Source organism: Colossoma macropomum, unplaced genomic scaffold, assembly GCF_904425465.1.
Source record: "Colossoma macropomum unplaced genomic scaffold, Colossoma_macropomum, whole genome shotgun sequence".
In the NCBI taxonomy this organism is placed as follows: Eukaryota; Metazoa; Chordata; class Actinopteri; order Characiformes; family Serrasalmidae; genus Colossoma; species Colossoma macropomum.
In genome coordinates, this window is record NW_023494787.1 from 18,304,202 (window position 1) to 18,320,082 (window position 15,881).

The 15,881-nt window shown below is 41.9% G+C and overlaps 1 protein-coding gene across 3 annotated transcripts in view; it reads right to left on the reverse strand.

Moving 5' to 3' along the window:
* Positions 1 to 1,827: 1,827 nt before the first annotated feature.
* Positions 1,828 to 15,881, reverse strand: part of atxn1a (ataxin 1a) — a 133,920-nt gene continuing 119,866 nt past the window's right edge. For all 3 annotated transcript variants that reach the window (XM_036566308.1, XM_036566309.1, XM_036566310.1), the window contains 2 exons: positions 10,280 to 12,371; positions 1,828 to 8,635 (listed from right to left, as the gene is read on the reverse strand). In XM_036566308.1, coding sequence (XP_036422201.1) covers positions 8,075 to 8,635; positions 10,280 to 12,040 — 2,322 coding nt within the window. In that variant the 5' untranslated portion in view covers positions 12,041 to 12,371 and the 3' untranslated portion in view covers positions 1,828 to 8,074. The remainder of the gene's footprint in view (positions 8,636 to 10,279; positions 12,372 to 15,881) is intronic.

Here is a 15,881-nt window from a genome sequence, read left to right on the forward strand (position 1 = left end):
ATCATCAACTGGTCATCCTTGGTTTTAGTTCTCGGTGGTTGACCAAGGCAAGGACCTGAAATGGACGAGCAATCTTTAGCATCCCAAAGAAGAGGGGTTCAGAAGAAGTCTTTTGCCGTAGAGGTTTTTGTTTTTTTTTCCTCTCCAGGCCTAAGACAGCTGGGTAAGAGGGCTGAGGAGGCAGGGCTGGGGAAAGAGAACAGAACGGCCCCTCTCTCTGAGTGAGTGTTTGTCAGTTGACCAGCTCGTTCAGGACTGGGCATCCCACTGCAACATGATGTGCGTGCCTCCATCCTCAAAGGAGTGCACGAGGTTTACTATCCAGCATGGACACAGCTGAATAACAATAATCATCATCATTATCATCATCATCATAATAGCAATAAGAACTGATCATAATAAACAATCTACCCATATTAAGAAGCCCACACACACTGTATAGGGTCAAACAAAAACCTTAAATGTGGGCTTGTTGAAGTTTCTCAGCCTGAGATTATTAAATCCAGCGATTTGGACATTGACAAGACGTCAAACAACAGTCAAGTTGAACAGAGGACTCCTGGTTGATTTCAGTTCAAACGAAAAAAAGAAAAAGGTGTCAACATGACTCGCAGAACTTTTCTTTTCTAGTAGAAACCCAAAAAAAACAAAAAAAAAACAAAAGGAAAAGTACATGTTTTTGAATTTCGCACCAACATTCTTTTCTTGTTATTTTGTGCCAGTAAAACAAGGAACTTAGTGGTGCTCCACTGTCATAGAGCCCCTCAGAGTCATCACACATTCGCTCAACGCGCTCTACCACAAGATCAGAGTGCTACACAGAAGACCAAAGCAAAAAAAAAAAACAACAAAAAAACCAAAACAACAAAAAACAAAGTTCCTAACACATCGGTTTGACGCAGAACCCATGTGACCTAATGAAGAAAATAAATTTTGTGCACACGTTGTGCAACATAAGTCGTGTTTTCTGGTTCCAAGAGGACCAACTTCAAAAAATGGACTGTCTTGCCTCGACCTCTCGACTCGTTGGACCCAGGAACGAGCAGAGAGCGAGGCACCTTTGCACGAAGAGGAGAGAAACTCCATCACTCTTTCACACTCTTTTCTTTCTCGCTCTGTTTCTCTCCCTGACGCTCTCTATTTGAATGAATGTTATACCTCGAAAAACACTTGGCACTGAGACCAAGCCTTCTCCTCGGATTAGAAAGTGCTGAAACAGTATTATAAAGTCTACTCTATAAATGACAAAAAACATGTGCATTTTTTATTTCTGTTAGTTTTTACAAAAGTGGTCCCCACTTTAATGAGGTTTTTTAAATATATATATATATATATATATATATATATATATATATATATATATATATATATATATATATATATATGATGCGTTTCTCAGTCTGGATCACTCGAACAGGTGAGGATCAGGGCTTATGACATCACGGATGATGAGAAAGCAACACGACCAGACAGACAGACAGACAGACAGACTTTCACACGTAAGACATAAATACAGTCTCTAATTGCAAACAGTCAAGACCGACACATAATACGAAGACAACAGAGAGGGTCAGGAAGGCCTCATGGGAGTGGCCTAAGCACTGGGGCAAGTTTAAATACACATACATACAAGAGTTTTTGAGTACACTAAACAGACATGTAGAACTACACTGTCACGTCTGCTTTGCACGCACGCTTATTCAGACACGCTCCTCATCCCTGAGTAAAGCCCGAGGAAACATTTGTGACGTTAAAAACAAAGCGAATCACGTAAAAATAAAATCAAGCCATGGTCTCTGAACGGCAAAAACCCACCCACAGGCCAAAAACAAAAAGAAAAACAATGTATTGAGAAAGAAGAGAGGAAATGTGCAAAACTGGACAGATGCAATGTAATAGCTGAGGGGTCAGCATCTCTAACCGATGATGAAGTTACAGTCCCTGGAACCAATACAGAGGCAAACCGTACTGATCAGTCACAGACACATCACATGCGTAATGAATGAATAATGCTACATGTACTCTGCGTTTAGGTTTGAGTTCTTTTACAGCTGGAGGGGACTTTTATGGAAGTTCTGCTATTTAGAATACAAGCAGAAATCCTCAAACCACATTTCACATTCACGTTCTTCAAACTTAAGTTGAACTTGAGTTGATGAATATGCTTTACGTTTTATTGCCAATGCTCACATTTCATTTGTTAAGCTTCCAATAAAAAGCTTTGTAGATCCATACTGGATATGTGGATTAACAGTTTGAATCCTTTGAATACTGGGTCATTAGCTGTTTGTCAGCCAATAAGAGTCAGTCAGTGCTCCTAAAAATAAAGGTGCTAAAAGGGTTCCTCAGAGAGACCTAAATCAGACATGTAATGTAAAGGTTCTGTATCAATTAAAATTTTTTTCCTTACAACAACCTGTCCAAGTCTTTTATTTTCAAGTACTATGGAGTTCATTTATGCAAAAAAACATCAAATCAGAGAAATAAGAAACAGGGCTTAGGCTTCTTAATAAGAGGAAAACTGTAAATAGTAAAAAAACAGGACAAGGCCAAAGAATAAGTACTGCACATGGCACAATCATGGGAGAATTAATTTTGAGAATTGCACATTTCTTAAAATGATACCAGAGCAAACCTGACATTTCAATGATTACACCAAATTCCCAATAATGGCCACTACAACTCTCACAACATACAGTACTGAGCAAAAGTCAGTGACCACCCTTCATTTGTTTAATCTCGAGTTAAAACAGCCATTAAGTACAAGTTATTCACTTTTCTGAGGAGATTAGATAAAAAATAATCATCTTGCACAAGGAAGTGGACATTTAGATGAAAAACGAAAAAAAAACAAAAAACAAATCAGGAGCTTCTAAAACAGGAGTTGATGAAAATGATTAAAATATATAGAGAAAATGGGACTCTTAACAACCATGCAAGACCTCATAGACCACCAAAACTGGCACCATCAGGTAAACAGCACTTAAAGCTTTTCTCTTTGAGAAATCAAAATTCACTCTTGCTTCACATCTGAAAAAATCCATAGGTGTTTGTCCATCCTTCCACTGTGAGAAGACAACTCAACACTGTCAGTCTGAAAGGATGTGCAGCTGTCAAGAAGCTTTTACTGAGAAAAGGAAATAGATCTTAATATCACTGAATGTGTTTAGGATTACTTGGATCAGACAATCAAAACCAACCTACTTCTAATACTGAACTTTGATGGTGCAGAAAAATATCCCTGCTGAATTATAGAAAAAATAAAAGCAAGTCTCATGGAAAGTAAGGAAGCAGTAATAAATGCAAAGGTTGGACACTGTAAATACTACAAAAATGAATATTAGTTTTTGAGGCTTTTGTGTAAATAAAATAACTTGTATTTAGTGGCCGTTTTGACGTGAAACTTAAAAGGAAAGGAAGAGTGCCCTCTGACTTTTTCCCAGCATTGTATATTGAGCATTGCATGGAAAATCTTCTCTCTGCATACTGTTGGTGGCTGTGGGTAGTAAATGAGTATTTGCTTCTGTATAAGTTATTCCACCAGTACCTTCTGGTTCACAAGGACTGACTGACATACATCACAGCCCAAACACACATGTATGCACACAGTTTCCATTACTACACACATAGATACAAACAAATGATCTTTTCTTCTCTGTTGGTGCCGGTAACGTTCCTAGCCAATGAAGACGTGTTGAGTGATTATACAGTATGCATCAGTGTAAGAATGCATGTGCTATTTCTGTCTGCGTCTAAACAGGCTTTTGTTCCATGTTTACTCTCATAACTCGCACATTACACTCAAACCAGGATATCAGGAACGTAAAAATACTGACTAGGTTCTATGGCTCTAAAATGAAAATGATGGAGAGAGAGAAAGAGAGAGAGAGAAAGAGAGAGAGAGATAAAGATAATGTGCTGGGGTTTGCAGTTGCACATACAGGCCAAGCCATTAAAGGTAGCTGGCGGTTGTGGCAGGTAAACAGGTGCGAGGCGTTACTGGTTTTGCATGAGTGTACCTGAACAGGGTCTAGAGGTCACTAGCAGGAGAGGGTTGAGCTGGGTTTAGAGGGACAGATGCTGTCACTGCATATACGCTTTACATTTCTCCCTGAAGATACAACGGGCTGGCCGTGCAAACTGCGACGAGGAGGAGAACGCCAGACTGTTAGCCTAGATAGTGGAGCAACAACTGGGCTTCCGCCATAAATAATCTGTTTTCCTTTTTGGTTTGAATACTGGAGACTAGGGTTATTGCTGTGTCATTATTTGGAATGCTTCTTGTGTATACCTATAGCGAACCTATGCAAGCAGAAAGAGAGAAGCCATTTGATGAAAAACCAGAATAGCACAGAAACAGCATGACAGAAATCAAAGTTAAACACAGAGAATGAAAAGGCATGGCAATAGATGAGATGCGGCTGAACTAATGCTTAAATAAAATGAAAAAACAAAACTAAAAATAAAATTCTACCTTTTGGCCCAAAGCTAACAGTTCATAATCATATCTGCTTTTTCGAAGCCGTTGCTTTCTCAAGATACCCTACCTAAACATTTGCATTCAACGCACACACATACACACTCTTCAAAGAGAGGGTATGAAGTGAAATGTCGAAATGATTTAAAAAAAAAAAGAAAAAAATGCACGGTTGTGATGTTGATCTGAGAAACCCTGTTTTATTATAAAAAAATAAAGCATTTTCAAATTGAATATGGGGTGCATTCACCCACCCACCACCATCCATCAGGCCATCCAAGCATACATCCATCCAATTATCCATCCATCCATACATCCATCCAAGCATCCATCATCATCACCATCGCCCACCCTGGCCAGGTCACCTATTCAAATACACCTGAACAAAGCCATCAATCAGAGAGCTCAACAAGTGTGCGGGCTTTAGGCCGTGGCTCCTCCTCACTACCTGCTTTGAGTGCGTTTCTGTGTATGTGTATTAGACAGTCCTCATAAGCGTCTGAAAACGTGTGTGAGTTAAGTAAGCAAAGGAGTAAAAAAGGAGGCCACGTCAGACCAGCAAGCCGAGCGAACTTGTTAAGTAACTGCTACATTTCAGTAAAAGTGGGTTTTCAGCCATGGCTGAAAACAAAATAATAAAAAGTCATGTTACTACCTCTCCAGATGTGCAAACTGCAAGATTCTCTTAAGTAGAACTTTAAACAGAAACACTGGACAAATATTTTGGGAACACTTTATTGAAGGGCAGCGTTCATAAGACTACTTGAATCTTACATAAGCCTGACATAAAGCTTCAGAAACATTTATGAAGGCTTATTCCAACATCCAAAGAATGCTTTGTCAATTTCATTGTCCTCAGTAAGTGTTATGACAAATGGTTGGAATAAGCCTTTATATACAGGTTTACATCAGTTGTCATGAAAGTCTTATGTAGGTGTCTTGTAGCGTTGAATGCTGCTCTTCAGTAAAGTGTTACCAATATTTCTATATATATAATATGTGTGATATTATATATACATACACAAACACACAAACACATATACCACTCTCTCTCTCACACACACAGAATGTACATATACACACACATACACATACACGCACACACACGCACACACTCCAGACCACTGAAAGTACTACATGCTTTGTGATTTCACACTAAGGTGTCCCTTCAGTGTCTTGGGAGATGGACTGCATACAGTGATTCAGATACAGTATATGCATTTCTATACATGGTAATGTACAAAAAAGACATATAAAGACACGTAACCGAGAAGTAAATGTGTGCTTGTGCGCGTGTGTGTGTGCATGCACATCCACATGCGTACATTATAAACAAACGTGTACAGGACACCCTTAAACCCCACTAAAATTTCTGTGTCCAGAGTTTCTCACATGCACTTTCTCTCTCTCTCCTCATGGCATATTTGGACAGTCTCATTACCTCTGAAGCCCTACTCCTGCCTGCGATCACACTCATACACTTTCATTACGATGATTACAATGGCAGTCGCTTCATGGGCCGTGCCCATGCTACACTTTATTGAAGAGTTCGGACGCCTTTCTAGCTCACTGTTAAAGGAGAACCTCATCGATTTTTCATATTTATGCATAACTGAAGCATTAAAATGTACACAAAGTTATGATGTGAAATGCTCTGTTCTAGAAAACCTACGCAGAATTGTTCACAGTGTTGGTGAGGGGGTTTAAGTGCCATTATTTTTAATGCTTTCAAACGTATGTGCAGGATTTTGTAAGGCAAAATACTACCAAAGATTTACTACTATTTTATCATCATCAATATTTCATATAAAAACTCTGTTGGTTCACTAGTTATTTTGGATAGTACATACATTTTGGTTGTTGTAGACATCCAATCACCATCACTGTGAAGAAATCTGAGTTCCTTTACAATGAACCCTTTCATATCAAAACAGTGAACAAGTTCTTACAACTCAATGATTGAATTATGCATAAATTAAAAAAAACTGGTGGAATTCTCTTTTAAGAGGAGCTGTACAGACCAGAGCAGCAAAGTGCTTCTCTATCTCTCTGCCTTTCGGCTTTCTGCTCTCGTCCGTCTTCACCATTCACATTCATTCTATTCACAGATCGAGGGGCACCTGTAAGCCCTCCACTTTTCCACAGAGCGCTATACTCCCCCGCCAGTCAAATACAACATACTGTACAGTACTGTGTTCATGTTCAGAGATCAAATAATAATAATAATAATAATAATAATAATAATAAGAGGAAATAATAATAATAACATTAATAATAATAAGGACTAAATTGATTAAAATAACTATCTGCTAGTGAGTGTGACAGGTGCGTAAAGTGCTTCGTCCACCTGTCCCTCCCTTCTCCAGCGACTTTCTCTCACTTTCTCTCAAATAACCAGCTTTCTTTCATTACAGTGAAAAATAACTGGTAAGTTTGCACCAAACGAGTCGTCTCTTTACCCCTCTACATATACCTCAACCTTTAGAGACACGTCCTCACACGTATACATAGACAAGAACTCATGCTGTGTCTACATGACTGAAAGTGACCCCTGATTGCAAGGTTTACACATTCATTGCAAAAAAAAATCTACCCATCAGGTCAGATAGGAGGGTTTAAGAAAATAATAAGCAAAACTACAAAAGAATAAAATAAAATGGTTCGACAGTTGAATATATAAAAGCCGTCTCTGAGCCTATTAACATAGTTCCCTCTTTTCCTAAGGAGCAACTGGCACTGCTTGATGACACGTCTCACTTCTCAACTTCTCTGACTCTGATTGTGTTACAGCACCCGGCCTGGTATGTACCTTAGTATTCAGGTGCCCGTCTATTACTCAGAATAAAAGCTAACGCGATCTATGCTGAACCGACATCTCTTACGATGTCCCTCAGATCTCTTTGCAACGGTCTTCGGATTGTCTTTTTTTACGCCTAAATCTCAGATGAGACTGCTTGAGCAGGATGGCTGACATCATGTAATCTCCTGCAGCCAGTGAAGGAGTGATTTCCGTCCTGCCTCCCTGAGCAATGTCATCCACACCAAACCTCCATCCTCTCTCTTATGCTCAAATATGGATGGAGCCGGGACTAATGCACTACGTGCGCCAAGGCATCCCTTTTAGTGCTACTTCAGTGGGCGCCCTTCAAATCATCCCCCTCGTGTTATGACAGGACAAAAAAAAGTTAGACAGATGTAGGGCTGAAAAGGTTGTAAGATATTTTGTACCCTGGAGGGCATCATGCAGTGCTCAGGTGTCCTATATAAACCCTCCTCACCTTGCACTATACCTGCCCCAGATTTGCCCAGACAAAAAAAAAAGAGAGAAAATTGCACCAATTGCCTGTATATATTCAATGCACCTACTAAAATGTTATTACTACACATAAGGTGGTAGGTATCGGCCTATACTGAGTTAATTTAGCCTACGGTACAGTAATCTGGATAGAAAAAAAACAAAACAAAATTAGAGAATTTAAAACTGAAATTATAAAAAAAACAATATTCAAAGATCAAAATGAAAGTGAGAAGAACATTGTGAGGGTAAATTTTTTTCCATTCAATTCAAAACCACAATCTGACAGTCCGATGGGCTTTTCACTTGCCAATATTTGATCTGCCTTCAATGCTGATTTTAACCTCCTGAGGGATGAAAGAAGGCTTGGGAAGAGTCAAAGGGGGCTCCTCCTCCGGCTTCTCCACTTTGCGGCCCTCGGGGGCCGACCACCTCCGCTTGCGGCCTGGGGGTTTGCTGATGGACTCTGCCTCTGAGGACTGTGAGGCTTTGCAGGCTCCCCTCTCCCCAAACCTCAGTTCTCCGTTCTCCGCGCTGGCCTGATTACCTGGCCCTCCCTGACTGCCGCACTGCCTCAGTCCATTCTCCTGCTCCTTGTGCCGTGTTCCACCTCGCGTCCCACCCGAGGGTGCTTTGGGCGGTTTGAGGGGCGGCCCGAGGCCCGCCACGTCCGGGATCTGACCCTGACTCTTCTTCAGTGAGCCGTTCTTCAGGTTCTTGAGAGTCAGTGAGATGCAGACGTCGCCCACTGACAGTTTGGCGCAGGGCAGCTCCAGCAGCTGGGTGGTCCGGTCCGGACAACAGGACGACCAGCCCTGACCGAAAACAAAGAAGGGGTACTCCACGAGCACCTCCACACTGACCTGAGAAAGAATTGAAAAAAGAACACAGAGAGCAAAACAAGTTATTTAAACAACGTATGATGAGGTGAATGAACTGCTTTGATAAAAAAGATGTCACATTCAGGCATGAGTCTCGCTGCTGAGCGTGTGTGACAGACTTTCAGCTTGAGTAGGCGGCCCAATCTCAATTCACAGATAAATGAAACAGATTTTTCACACAGCCCCCTCACTTCAGAACAGAAGGGAGCTGAACTAAGGGAATGACTCAGTTCTGCCTTCGAATCCTACACAAACAGCACCAAACAAGGGCAGCATACGGTAACGGGCGGAAGAATGACTGTGGCAAAAGCAGGGGACCAATAAAGCAGACATCCAGAACACTTCCTTACTCCAGCAAAGATGTAAGAGAACTGGTAAACTGGCAGCAGAAAACGTTCACACCTCCAACGCATGATCATCAGAATCAGCACCATACACTTGACCAAACTCTGATATGGTGGAAAAAATAACCTAAAGTGTTACTTTTCAGTCCAGTCCAGCCCATCCTCCAGATGGCCCACATTTTTAAGCTACCCAGCTCAATGAATCAACCCATTAACAACACCTGGCACAAGTGTACTAGGAGCTCAGTTAAAGCAAAGACATGGACAGTCTGGTAGGCCCTGAGAGCTGGGTTGAAAAATGCAAATCAATAAAATTCAGTTTACATATGAAGGGTTTAATTCCAAAATGCTCTATATCCGTTTGTAACACTTTTGAATGTAAATATTTTTTAAAGGAATAACAGTTGATGTTGACTGAAAACAGTTATTTCTCTAATAAAGATGGTATTAATAATAATATAGCATTGATATGTATTGTATGTGTTAAGCCCACTCACAACAACCTATATCACCAAAACAAGAAAAATTCTGAAAGTAACCATAACATGGTAACTTTACAGAAGAAGAAAACAACTTTCCAAATTTTTAATAGAAGTTAATGCACTGGGATTCTGTCCAAGATATTTAAGGCCATTCCTTTTGGTCAATACATCATGAGATTTTGGCAAAAAAGGGCAGCTGGTGTTTTCAAATCATGTAAAAAAAATGAAAAACGAAATTGGAGATTATTTTTGGAGGTTTTGCTCTGACAGCTACAGTGGAACAAATTCTTATATCTCCAAAATAATAACTTTACAGGAGAAGGAAAAACTTTCCTGTCTGATAATGTAAGTTAATGTAATAACTAATTCTTTCTAGCTCAAGTTTGTTTCTATGGAGATTATATGTTATAATAAGTTGCGTGTGCAACACTGAACACCTGTGTCCACCCGGATGTATCTTAAACTAGCTGATTTTACTACTAAGAAGGGGTGTCTGGACACTTTTGGACATATACTGTACCTTGAATACTAATAATTTGTTAAAGCATAAAAACATTATTTCCCATTTAAAATCACTTGGAAACATCACTGTTCCAGCAACATATTCCAAGTGTCTTATCTTGATTGAGGGGAAAACCAAGCTGTTTCCAATGAACTATGACTAATGTTTTCTGGAAAAATGTAGCGCAAACTGATTTAAGAGCAATTTGTTCTGATTATTACACTCGGTTATCAGTTGTTATTTTTCATAACAATAAAGAATTAAAAAAGGTCTGTAAAGACAGCACTGAACATCCCACCTGCGAGCGATGCTCTCCCACTGCAAACTGGATGATGGCAAAGTTAGGCGTATGGCTGCTGTCAATGCGCTCTACAGTGCTGGAGTCGATCTTCAGCTCACTGCTGATTTCGGCGCTCTGGATGAAGTCTTCCGTCTTCAGGTCCTCCACTCGCTTCAGCTCGCCGTCTGCAAGCTGGATAATGGAGCCCTTTGTGAAGTAAGGGGGCAGCGATGGGGCTGAAGGTGGAGGCGGAGTGGCCAGTAGGCTGGCAGGGGCTGGGACCATGGGCAGGTGGAGCTGGGCCTGAACCATGGCCCCCGCTGGGTGGGGGTAGGGGGCCAGGGATTCGAAGGCTTCACCTTTGGGGGCTGCTGAGGTGACAAACGCATGGGGTAGTGCTGCGGGAAAGGCTGTGGCTGCGGATGTGGCAGTTGGCTCTGCACCACTTACAGGGATAATGACCGGCTGAGCCCCAGGGATGACCAGGTGTTGAGGCAGGCTGGTGTGGTAGCCGAGAGGCTGTTGCTGACCCGTGCCTGCAATGTAACCAATAATGGGCTGATGAGCAGGATAGAAGTTCGTGGAAGTGAGGCCCATGGACAGCGGCTCGGTCGCATTGTGTGTGGTCTGGATCACTGTATGAGGGGATAACGTGGTAACTGCCGTCTTTAGACCGTCCACAGGCAAAGGTGGGGGTGGAAATGGATGGGAGGTGGACGAGGAGCTAGAGGGAGTACGAGTTATGGGCTTTCCTGCACAAATCCCTCCTTTTTCTGGCATAGAGGGAGGAGGCAGCTTATCTAAAGTGCCCCCTGGATCAGTGCTGCTGGAGTTGTGACTGTTGGGCACTAGCACTAGTGAGGTCCGTATGTCCTGTGCATACTCGGCAGGCAGCACCACGTGCCTGGCCTCATAGTGCTGCTGCTGGTGGATATGGTGCTGCTGGCTGGACAAGGACCCTTTGCTCTGCTTTCCTGCACTGGATTCTGACAAGCTGAAGCGCTGGACCTTTTCCAGCTCCCCGTTCAGCACCTCTCTGGGCCTGGCCTCCTCCTTCTTGGGCGCAGGTGCATCGGTGTACTGCAGCAGGACCTGAGGGGGCCCACTGAGGGCCAGCGTGTGTTGAGGGTGCAGGTGCAGAGGGAGGTGGGCATGGGGTGAAGGGGCAGTCCGAGGGGCAGAGATTTGGACGTACTGGGTCGAGTGTGGCGAGAGGGTGCTGTCCGACATAGGTGGGCCGAGAGAGCGGCCCAGGGGGTGGTGCTGCTCAGATTTTGACGAAGGAGAGTTGGTGGCGCTGGCGTAGGCTTCAGTGTGTCTCTGGGAAGTGGCGATGGTGGTGGAAGCTGGAGGAGGGTGTACGAGTGGAGAGATGTAGCCTGTATATGGTGCAGCATAAGAGGGGCTAATGAAGTGCAGGTTCGGGGGTAAGGGTGTGTACTGGATGGTGCCTCCATGCTGAGAGATAGGGGACGTGTACACAGCCGGGACGCTGGTCACTGCGGTCGCACTGCGGGTGGACTGTGTGGAGCATGGAGGTGAGTATTCAACCAGCGGTTTGTACTGAGGGCTGTTGGACCCCACTGCCATTCCAGTGCGCTGACCACCACTCTCCTGCCCACTGGCAACACTGGCCAGCCAGGCCAAGTTCCCTGTCCGCTGGCTTTCGCTGGCTGGCGCCATCATCACAGGCCTCTCATCCGAGGGCAGGGTGCTGGCTGGGATCTCACGCTTTTTAGGGGGCAGGCACTCGTTGCTCCGCTCCTGGGTGGGCTTCATGGTGTATGTGGCTGCTGGACTCTCTGGTTGTTTCTACCTGTTTATCTCTCTCTCTCGACCTTTCCCTCTGTCCCTCTCTCTTGTTCTCTCTGTATGTCTCTCTGACACAGCGTGCCCACCCACCGGTCGGCCGGTGCTGTTGGAGGGGATTGGGATGGGGGTAGAGAGAAGAGTGGCGGCGAAAGGAGCTTTTCTCCTCTGTTTAGGGCCGGATGGACACAGATCTCAGTCGAAAGCAACAGAACGCACGCCTGCCACAAAAGAGCTGTGCTCGTGGTTCATGCGGAATCATGTCCCTCTGAAAGCAAGGCTCCAGGACTGCAGCAGAAACCTGCAGAGTGCACACACACATTACTCAGGATCAAAAAACGTGTCAGAAAGGGCATTAAATACACTGAAGCAAGTGAAGCTGCACTGTATGCTATAGTCCTTAGAAGTTACAGTTATTGTTGTTACGCAAATCCGTCTCAACTACTGTGAATTCCTCCCATGGAGATACAGAAATTCACGCATGTAGAGGCTAATAAATACAGATGTGATGTTTATCTTCCTAGCAGTAACATTAACTGTCTGGAATCCTTCTGCATTAGGATGGGGGGTGCTAAACATTTTAAACATCACATATATCTGCCCTATACCTCTTATAGTTTTTCTTTTTCTTTTCTTTATTTTTTTTTAAGTTCCACCCACGAAGCAGGAGAGTAGGCATGCATACATACATAGACTACATGCATACATACATAGGCCAGACTGCCTCTTTAACACAGCATGTAAATGTACATTATTATGCAGAACTATATAACTATTTTGTAACTATAGAATTATATTTCAATATTCTACCAAACTGACTATTTGACTATAACAGCTCTACATTTGTAAGGATAAAAAGCAAAGGAATCTACACAGTATGGTTTGAGACTAGCAGGGTGTTTGAGCAGACGTTTTGTTGAGGTGTAGATGTGTAGGGATGCCTGTGTGTGTGAGCAGCGATATATCTCCACCATCTGCACACACTGTGTGTGTGAAGTGTGAGAGTGGACCCCCTGCAGGGAGAGATGGAACACTCAGTGTGAGCATCATTAATAATAAACTGGCAGCTCTGCACTCAAGACTGATTTGAAACCAGTAAAAGACCCTACTTTAAACAGTCACACATTCTCTCATTCACTCATACATACACACACACACACACATAGATATGCACCAGTGTGGGGCACTATATCCACTATTTATAAATACTAATGGATGCACATGAAGACACATACATCATGTACTGATTCCAGATGTGTGCGGCCAGAATCGGCAGATGTTTGCTCCAAACATGCAATCAGCATTTGGCCAATTATTCTTTTGATTTCAGCAGATCAGTGTTGCATTTTTGTGATGTAAATCATGTGAGTGGGTAAGTGCTGTTATAGCTATACCATAATGTCCTGGCATAATTATGCATGACTGATGGAGCTAAATAAACAGTAGCCTTTCTTTCAGTGTAGCACTTTATTTGATTCATGTTTTTTAAATAGCCAACTGATTTATCATTTATAGTTATAAGTAGCAAATAATGATACAGTCATCTGCAAAGGTTTGGGCAGGCCTGATCAAATTATATGTGTTGTGAAAACATGTATACATCCTTTGCACATAATTCTGCACATTTAAATGCACAATTACTGTTTATTTGCTGAATTTAACATACTGGCAAAAAATTAATAACTCCCAGTGCAAAAGTTATGGCATATTTTATATACATATTTTTTCCAATATGTTAAACTCAGTATAAAAATAGAACCTGTGTGCCATTTTTAAGTGTGCTCTCTGTAGAGAATGCGTTAACTTATTTTCAGTTAGAAAATCAACAAAATATGTCATTTGACCAAGGCTGTTCAAAACTGGATTTATATCGTGACTTTGGCCTTTAGAAAGTAATACAAATGTGTTTCATGTGTTAGTTCGGCCTCTACCGAGTAAGCTAATAAAAACTTGCTATAGGCCAGTTTGGCTGTAAAGAAATCAGAACCTGCCACAAAAATTCATAATCTCTCCATCAATTCACATCCAAAACCAAAAATCTTACTACTTATTCGATGGTGAGAAAAGTCTAAAGTGCTCATGCACTGCACAACATGTCAACTAATCACATGAGCAGTGTATGATCTTTTGGCTTTAGTGTTTGTTTGAGGGTCCTGCCTGAGTTGCATTGATCGCACCCCCCCCTCACCCCCGGCTCTGTCTGCTCTGTCCAATACTCGTAGGAGGGCTCTTTTGCATTTCAAACAGGGACTTGATGATTTAAGAGGTGTCACACTGCAATAAGAGTCTGGGAGCACTGCTGGAGAGATACAATGCGCTCATTATGCTGATGCCTGTTTAACTGTTCTCTTCATCTTATGTGCGCTGTCCCATAGCCTGTAGAGAGGAAGTACCCGTCCTCTTCATGCAGGCTCAATGATCCTCACTCATCACAGACTTCACAGTCCTCTTCTGTCTTTATCACTCCTGGTCGGCTCGCTTTGCTCATGATTTATTCATCTGAACCAAACTTTTCGAACATAAGAGACCTCCGGCGAACCAGACACCCAAAGTCATGCTAACTCCGTCTTTCAAAATCTGAAATGAACTGTCTTCTCACACATGTACAACGTTAGGCTCAAAAAGGCACAGATGCATCGTATAGATTCAGACGAGTATTTCCCTTCATAGCAAACGAAGAAAGGCTGTCAAGGAAGGAAAGAAATCATGGCTTAGACAAAACTCAGCACTACGGATATGATACAATCGTGCGGTGAACTTGAGACGTGGTAATACTGAAAATATTTTGCAGGATGTTATCCAGCATAATTTTTCTAAATTCTCTCCTGCAGGACGACATTTTCAGCTGTAAATGATTTACTTGCACTTAAAGGAAGGCTATGATTCATTCATTAGCTAACATAAAAATTTCCAGCAGACAGACCGCATTTACTCTAAATGTGAAGCTGGGAGTTCAGAGAAACAGTCATGCATATTTCATAAAATAAAATAAAATAAATACATATTCAAAATGATGTTTTGTTGATTTTAAATAAGTTGAAGTGAAAGTAAGTGCACATCCTCTACAGAGAACACATATCTACACTTTTTAATGCGCAATTAGTGTTTTAGTAAACATTTTATTTTGATGCATCTTTTTTACAATATATTAAACTTAGTAAATAAACACAAGTTAACAAAAAGGGTTTTGCATATGACCGTATAATGAAGTGCAGCCACTATAACAAATAAATTGATAAAATACTAGGAAAGAAGTTCTAATTTTAAGGAGCTTTGAGGAAACGGAAAACTTAAAGCGTTCCAAGTGGACCTGTTACATTGTTCCTTAAGTGAAAGGAATTATGGAAAAAGTGTCGACGACAGAGAAAAGATCTCTGACCAAAAGGCTTCATTGTAAAAAGGTAGTCCCTCTCTTGTCCTTCTCCATGGTGTCCAGATCATCCTCTCCTCAAGCTTTTTTTCAGCAGAGCTGTGTGCATCAGAAAAAGGCAGTCGAGCATGCTAATGAATAAATTACCATAATCATGTTCATACGGTGTCAGTTCCTTTAGATGACAATAGCCTTTTGTTGGTACAGTAACATATTGCAGTGGAAAACCTGAAATATTTGATCTGAAGTTGGTTATACAAGATGCAATCGTTCTTTAAGAGCCTTGATCTAAGAAAGTCAGAAATATATAAAGAAATTCATGTTTGTGTGATTTAGAATTACTGACAAGCAGCAGCCTTTTGGTTAAGCATAATATCATTCAGCCAGTAGTTCTCAACCCTAGAACCAGTGACACTCTACACAGCACAGTTTAGAGATGTT